This window comes from Hibiscus syriacus, unplaced genomic scaffold (assembly GCF_006381635.1).
Source record: "Hibiscus syriacus cultivar Baekdansim isolate YM2019G1 unplaced genomic scaffold, ASM638163v2 tig00110332_pilon, whole genome shotgun sequence".
Classification (NCBI taxonomy): domain Eukaryota; kingdom Viridiplantae; phylum Streptophyta; class Magnoliopsida; order Malvales; family Malvaceae; genus Hibiscus; species Hibiscus syriacus.
This window is the reverse complement of record NW_024062688.1, coordinates 8,705,310-8,713,545: the sequence shown is the minus strand read 5'-3', so window position 1 is coordinate 8,713,545 and position 8,236 is coordinate 8,705,310. Positions and strand designations below refer to the sequence as shown.

The 8,236-nt window shown below is 30.6% G+C and overlaps 1 protein-coding gene across 1 annotated transcript; it reads right to left on the bottom strand.

Annotated features, from left to right (window-relative positions):
* Positions 1-1,872: 1,872 nt before the first annotated feature.
* On the bottom strand, positions 1,873-5,086 carry LOC120119722 (repressor of RNA polymerase III transcription MAF1 homolog). Its single transcript, XM_039139539.1, has 11 exons — positions 4,962-5,086; positions 4,098-4,191; positions 3,927-3,997; positions 3,800-3,849; positions 3,629-3,702; positions 3,478-3,540; positions 3,030-3,117; positions 2,536-2,598; positions 2,386-2,465; positions 2,228-2,299; positions 1,873-2,135 (listed from the first exon to the last, which is right to left on the bottom strand). Exons 2-11 carry the CDS (start codon positions 4,127-4,129, stop codon positions 2,054-2,056), a joined length of 675 nt encoding a protein of 224 aa, XP_038995470.1. The 5' UTR covers positions 4,130-4,191; positions 4,962-5,086; the 3' UTR covers positions 1,873-2,053.
* Positions 5,087-8,236: the final 3,150 nt, after the last annotated feature.

Below are 8,236 nucleotides of genomic sequence, written 5' to 3'. Positions count from 1 at the left end.
GAAATAAAAGTTTGGTATTCATGTCAACATGCATAAACACAAATTTCTACATCACATATACAAGAAACATGTGTTCTGTTCATGTAGTATGTGTCACTTCTGTCGTGTATCATTTTGTTAAATCTAATGTTGGGTATAGATATAAAATTTGGTGTGTTATATATAATTTTAGATGTCTAGTTAATGTTTTTTCATATTACAAAAATATATTAATTCAAAATTATTTTTTATTGATTTTTATAATTTAAAGTATGTCAATTTTAAATAATTAATTCTTTAGCATGATAATTTTTCGATATAATATGAAAATAAACAAAATCGACAGTATACATTTAACAATAAAATAGATCCATCATTAAAAATAACAAATCATTTTGTTGAGTCGATTGAAATTGTCATAGCAACATGATATTCTTGTTTAAGTAGAGAATTTTGAGTAAATACTGAATGTACAAGAACTCAAGGTAACATTTTGTAAATATATTTTACAGGACATAATAAACTCGCAAATTTCACGACTCCCATGAAAGTCGAGGTGCATCTTTACATCAATATCACCACATTCCTCCTCCACGAGACACTCGAAAATTTCTCTAACACCAACACCCATGTGTGTCCAGATACCCTAAAAATAAAATAAATTATCTTCTTTTTTTATCAATTATTTCTTTTATTAGATTTAATGTTATATTTTTATTTCGATACTATGTTGTTAAGTTTGTCTATTAACTAATCGTAAATGTGATGTAATATAATAAAATAACAGTTTTAGTCTTTAAAATTTATATATTTAAATATTTTAGAGTTTTTAAAACATATATCATTATTTATAATCATTTTAGATTAAAAAAACTTATACATGCAATTAAATTAGTTTTAATTTAAAATAATTTAATAATTCTTTAATATTTTTTTATCAATTTGGTCTTCATTTTAATTTAAAATAATTTATTAATCCATTAATGATAATCATTATTAACTTATTAAATAATTTAATAATAATTTTAAATATTAAAAATTTATTAAATTATTATCAATTTGATAGAATATATAAATTTTGAGAGTAAAGTTGTTATTATGTCATGCCACATCACTATTTATGGAGTATCAATATAAAAATAAAATATAATTTAAAAATAGTTGGATGGTTAAAACTAAAACACTAAGACAAATGAGGTACTAAATAGATAGTTTACCCTAAAAGAAATAACAAAAAAAATCATAATTTTATAAATATTAGGAAAAAAGGCCTAATTTTAAGATAAAAGGTGTTGGAGTGCTTTTAGAATTATTTTTAAAAACTTATATTTCATTTTTTTTTTCAATGAATTACATCAATGGAGAAAAAAATTTACATCTTTCCACGTGTTTACCTTTAATTTTCTACCCTGGTAATTTTCTTTAGACGTTTCACAAATACATTAGATTCTATTGCACATCGTATCCTTGCTTAAACTTATAGCAGATGATTTGATTGAACGTTTGTTTTTGCGCTTCAGGTTATGGATGCATTCAACAAAATATCAGAAATCTAGGGAAAAATTGGTACAAGAAGCCGTAGATACACTTCTTGATAACGGAATCAGCGGACAACCAATGAGAGACGATCATAATAAGGTTTACAAGTCATTTTCAGATGTAATTGAAGGCAAAGAGTGAAGATTTCGAGAGATTTCAGTAGCTGCACTTGAAGTTGATTTAATGTTGACATTTTAACTGGGCTCGTACAGAGAACATCGGTAACCTGCATCTCCTTTATATAAAAGAGCAAAAGCTGAACTTCAATCGACAGAATGACACAGTACCATGTTTAGCATATGTCCTGTTCTAACATCACTACAGAAATGTAAACCTCCAAACATAAGAAAACAGTTAAAAAACAATTAAACATACTCGCATCGCACTCGAACTCCAAATCAGGGTAACAGACTACATATACACGGCAAAGCAGAAAATTGAATATGCTCTTCTCATGCGAGTAATATGCTATATAACATAAGTACACACCGGTGTCAAAGGTATTGACACGTTGTACAAGCAATATGTACAGTGATCATATGTCCATGTTATCGAATATTTCACCATCTTCCTCGTAACACAAGTTGTCAGCAACGAAACCATCAGCCACCAAGTTACTGCCAGTAACAAAATATGGTAATGAGGTCCTAAAGAAAATCATCGAAGCTTGTAAATAGCTATAAATTATCAGGGAAATAATTAGACCCACCTTAAGCAGCAAAAGCTGAAACTCACTACACGCTTTAGTTTCCTATTGTAAAAGAAGAAACCGAAGGACCATCTGGAAACATAAATCCCAACTATTAATGATCAATTATGGCCCAATGACAAGTCATTGATGTATTAATTAAATGCACACACACTTACATAACTCCTCTCTCTGGAAAGGGATCTGCATCGGAATCTGGATTATAACTATAAATTTCGCACTCTGATAGTTTCACTACCTGCATTACCCGGTATTTTAAAATCACCACATGCTGGGACTTGCATTAACCATTTAAAAATTACGCTCACCTCATCTAGAGCGTTATAAATTGTTTCCAGGAGTGAACTGCCTCCATATGTCTCAACCCATTCCTGTCAATGATGTGAAGCAAGAAATTTACATGCAATGCAAAGTGACTTATTTACGACAAGACATCATAATCAAATGAATGCTAGAAATTGCTTGTTTCGCATACTACAAACCACTATAAACACCAACAGCATCTTCCCCACGTGCCTCTCTTCCACCCAAAATGACATGCACACAACACAGCATTTGCAGTAAGGGTCATGACTCATTAGTCTAAAAAAATCATGAAACAACCTATGGACAAATTCTAGACCAAAACCACATAAGCTATATTCATGACCAATACAAAAACCGCAAGAAGAGAAGATAGGTGAGTGCAACAATAGTAACTGCAAATTAAATCATTTGAGGAAATGCATATTCTCTCTCACAATTTTGGCCTGTAAACTTTTGAGATCCATGTCAAGTGGATAAATGAATACTTATGCAATACCTTTGATGCTTCAAGCATGAAGGTATCAAAAATCTGTTTAAAAGTATCCCAGCTTTCCTCTGTGAAGAACTGGTGTACTTTAACTGCACTGGAAACCACAAAGGCACATGCAATATCAAAATATAAGGGAACCATATCAAGACAGACATGAATGTCAGTATAAAGCACTCAATGGCACAAAAAATTACTTGAATCAGATACTAACAAACCCATACAATCAGCAGGATTAGATTTGGGAAATGGAGAGAATTGAACTCTCAGCTCCTCCTAGAGCGACAGTAGGCTGAACTGTCCGTCAAAACCTTTTGACAACACTCCCAAAGCAAATAAAAGAAGATTATATAGTGGGTTGTCAAGTCGCCCAATAAGCTGACAGTGGCATTACCCATAATCCTCTTTTAAACACTCTTTGAATGAAAATGTACTGATGAAACATATAAAGAGATACCTGAAGTCATAATCAGGATACATGTGATAGAGGGTAAGCACCAAATAGATCAATGTCTTCCGGCTGAAATGCACATGATAGAAATCTGGTCAAATAAATAAGAATGAAAACGGGAAGGAAACCATTTATAACTCCATATAATATTTACAACCTTGATCTGATCAATAGGAATTCAACGGGTGAGCTGGAGTCGGTATCTGAAGATTTCCCAAGATAGTCAACGATCTGATATAAAACAAACATCAGAAACCCTCAATCGCAACAATAATAAAATTCTAAAGAAATAGGAACCAATCACATGATATTTTGTATGTTCTCAAGCCTCATTCTCCAAACTGAGAGAGAGTCTTTTATCAGTTCCAGTGTGTTTGCCTAGAAGCATAGGGGAGAACGGAGTTTGAATCAAATATCTCCAAAAGCAAGGAGACAACTTATATAGGTGAACTTACATGAGTATGCTTCAAGGCTTCCTTTGATGGTACGCTCACCGAGGTTTAAATCATTCAAGAAACTATTTATTCTAGAAAATAAGATACAAATTAAGTCAGACTTCAAATCAAAAGGCAGAAAGTGACAAAGATCATGAATCTAGGAACTAAGAGAGTGGAGGTTTAAATTACCGGTTGAGCGGAGTGTATTCTAAGAACTTCATACTGAATATGTTCAGACGAACTATTGGATCTTGCTGTCAAGGATGTCAAAATTGGACAGCACGTGAAGAAAAGAAAGGATTTATACAAAGAAACTAGAATGTAGAAATTACTACATGAACAACAAAACCAAACTATCGCGGCCACAAACAAGTCAAAACTCAAACGCCAAATAAAAGTATAAAATTAGAAACAGAATCTAAAAAGAAATTATTCTTCATTTCTGAACTAAAACATACACCCCATTAGTATAGACCTCAATATTGTCATTCCCAGCTTAGTTTTTATATCTCATCTCTATCTATAGTCCCACTATTCTATTGTAGAAGATTTAAACATTGTTTTTTTAAATAAAATAAATTCTAATACAAAAAAAATGCTTCACGAGGCTTATTAATTTGGAACTGTTCATCAGAGAGGAATTGGGGGCTTCGGATACAAAATATGTACCGATATTTGCAACTACACATTCTAATTCAATAAATAAAAATTAACAGGATTAGAATATTTCATTGAACGATTTATTAATGTAATTGACACAGTTTAGTTGACTTTCAACAGTTTTAATCCAATAATCAACCCAAATGAAAGTATAACTGCAAAACTTAACGAAATCTAAACATAACGGCTAAATTCGACATCGTCTCCGATACCAGACAATTTTGACCTTATTCCCCTTTTTCTTCGAAAAGAAAAGTCAAATCTAGAGCAAGCCACAAACTAAATCCCAAATTTCACATGAATTGGATCAAAGAACTTAGAAATGTAAAATCTAGGTTACAAAAAAAATAACAGAATACCGTAATCACATCAGAACAACAAAAGGGGGGAAATTACGCTTCGATGTCGGAGAAGAAAGGGAAAGGTTGCCGCCGGATACTAACGATTTGGCTACGAAGTTGGAGGGAATAAAAAGAAGAAAGTTTTGAAGGAAGTCACGGGAAAATCAGAAATATAGGGATAAGTCCAAAATTCAAAAATGAAAAACGTGGCTGTATTTATTTCTCATGAATATATTAGTATATTATATGGCTATGAATGATGGATGGTACCAATGTTATTAAAATCGGACCAGATCGACCGATTCGATCGGTTGAACCGTAAATCGGTGGTCTGTCCGTTCAAGTTAACTCTCAAAACTGGATTAGCACAGAACCGGTAAAGAACCGGAAGACCCGGTTGAAAATCGGAAAAATCGGGGTGAACCGGCTGAAAACCGGCAAAACCGGTTTGAACCTCCGGTTCACTTTTTTTCTTTAAAAAAAATAAACCAAACGACGTCGTTTGTTCAACGAGCCGATTCAAATTCGAGTATTGCTGAGCTCGACTCGAACTCGAAAACTTTAAAAGTAAACTCAACTTAACTCAAAAACTCACGAGCTAAAAATTATCAACTCGAAATATAATATTAAAACTTGAAATCGAAAAGGCTCGAACTCAAAAAAAAATTTAAAATTTGAGCTTAATTGAAGCCTAAAATTTGAACTCAATTGAAGCGAAAGAATAGTTCGCTTTGTGCTCACCAAAAGGCTCCATGATTTTCAATGTCAAATTACATCTATTATTTATAGAAGTAAGTTGGGTATATTTCTTAGCCATGTGAGATTGTTTTGTTTTCATATTTTTACTCTTTAAACTTTTGGGATACTCTTCTATGTTTCTTAGCCATGTGGGATTGTTTTTTTAAAACAATTAAACCAAATGACATTATTTGTTATGATTTTTTAAGTCACAATTTTATTTTTTTGATTATAGTTATATAATTATATTTATTATTTAATATGTTATACCTTAAATATTATGTTGTAGTTGATTTGAATCATTTTGTTTCACTTGATTTTATGGTTTTTCATTTATACATGTTATGACTTGTGATATTTTTATACCCTTTAATATTGTAAACTTAAAAAAAGTGTTACATATATATTAATATTACTTTGAATATTATGTAAAATTAAAAAAATATTATTTTATATAAAATCCGGTTCAACAGCGATTGAACCCGGTTGAACCAGTGAATCAGTACCTTTACCGGTTCAATGTCCGATCCGGTTTTGAAAACATTGGATGGTACATGCGCCAAGCGGGATATTATAGGAAAAAAAAGGTAGAACGACTTTTGTACCCTTCAACTTTATCAGTTTTGTTATTTTGATTTATTTTATAAGCCTGAATGAAATACAAGGTAATATTAATTCAAAAATTATCAATTGTTTGAGAATACACGTTTATATTCATACATACGTAATATTCGAATTTAAAAATCTCAAAGTCAAAAGATAACATCAATCCCTTAACTAATTAGATTGTTTTATTTATACTCGTTATTTTAATTTTTAAGTACCAAAATAATAAAAAATTGAGAATAAAAATATATTAAAAAAAAGTTATTTAAAAATACAAAAGTTGAAGTTTAAAGTTTAAAAGTTCGAATTGAAGTAATTTTGAATTTAGATTAAAACTGACCAAACGTACAAAACCTTTCTCAAACAAAACCTCCAGCGCAGCATCGAAGATAAGGGTGAACAAAACTCAATTTGACTCAAAAAAATTGATATTTTCGACTCGATTCGATTTCAAGTTGTAATTTCATAAACTCGATTCGACTCGAAAAAATTTTAAGTTCAAATCGAGTTGTAAAATACAACTCGAATAACTCAAAATTTTTGATAATTAGTATATCAATTTTCAAGTTTAAGTTGAGTATCTCGATTTTGTATATATGTAAATCACATATGAAAAAAATACAATATATATATATATATATGTATTGTATATGATTATAAAATATCATTTAAATTGGAATCAAATAATATTATAATATTATAACTATTTACAATTATATTTAAATAAAAACTCAAAAATTTAACACCACTCAATTCGAATTTATAAACTAAACTTGAAAAAATTTAAAGTCAACTCTAAATTGTAAAATAAGACTCGTCAACTTAAATAACTTTAAATATTTTGACTAAACTCGATGAAACGCTCCCCCCTAATCAAAAGCATACATTCTAGACGTCAAAGTTTGTTGGTAAAGAGATGCGATTATACCAGTACTAATGTACTGAATCCTATCAGAAATCCGCAGCTAAGCATACATAGGCGAGTAATTCTAAGATGGGTGACCTCTTAGGAAGTCATTGTGTTGCAACCCTAATTAAAAAATTCATCCAAAAAAAGTTCGTCGGTAAAGAAAACTATATATGTAGATATATATTACCCATTTAAAAATAAATTTTAAAAAGTAATACAATGTAATATTGTCAAGGGCATCCAAATATGTTCTGCGCATTTTCTTTGGGCTTAAAACAAAAATTATATAAAATTTAACCCAAAGTGATAAATAATTATTTAATTATGTTCAAGTAGGTTCTTAAAATTTTGAAAGTAAAAAGATGATTACAAAATTTTCTTAAATGACTATAAACTGATTATAAAATAGTTACTAAATTTATCAAACTATTATAAAATTTATCATTATTCGTTACCTTATAATGTACAATGATCATTATAGCAGTTCAAAGCTTTCAGTAACCAAAAGATCGTTTCAGCCTAACTTAATAATCATTTATATATTCTACCCTAAAATTTACCGAGTATGTTGTCATTCCTCAATCTTAACATAAAACCATACTCAAGTTTCTTGTTATCATATATGATAAGGAACAACGAAATGTCAGGGATTCAAATAGCGAACCTCGTGTGGCACGGTAACGGTAAGTAAATCACCAATAAACACTATCAAACAATGTATTAAGATAAAAGGAAATGTTATTTTCCCTAGAGGATCCACATTCGAACAACTTTTAAACAAAACAAGATAACGTCAGTTTTCCTGCCTCATGGCACACAGCTCAATCTCCACTAGAGATTTCATGAGAAATAAGCAATATGAATTCTGCCAGTCCTGAATTTCAACATCTTCATTTTCCTAAAACCGATCCAACAAGCATAGGTTCGGATGTGCACATCAGCATAGCCATGCAAGCACAAACGGGCAAACATGTGATACTGCTTAACGGCAAACATAAAAAATAAAGGATTTGCAGGCAACCTTAAGCCCCCTTAAAGAAATGCCCTAAAAGACTATTATAAATCCTATATGC

Bases quoted from the DNA above. Each gene is read 5' to 3' on its own strand.
- LOC120119722 (XM_039139539.1), bottom strand. From the start codon at position 4,129: ATGAAGTTCTTAGAATACACTCCGCTCAACCG. The intron at 3,998-4,097 runs GTAATTTAAACC...CTTATTTTCTAG, and splicing joins GAATACACTCCGCTCAACCG to AATAAATAGTTTCTTGAATG. The intron at 3,703-3,799 runs GCTTGAGAACAT...GTTTTATATCAG, and splicing joins CTCTCAGTTTGGAGAATGAG to ATCGTTGACTATCTTGGGAA.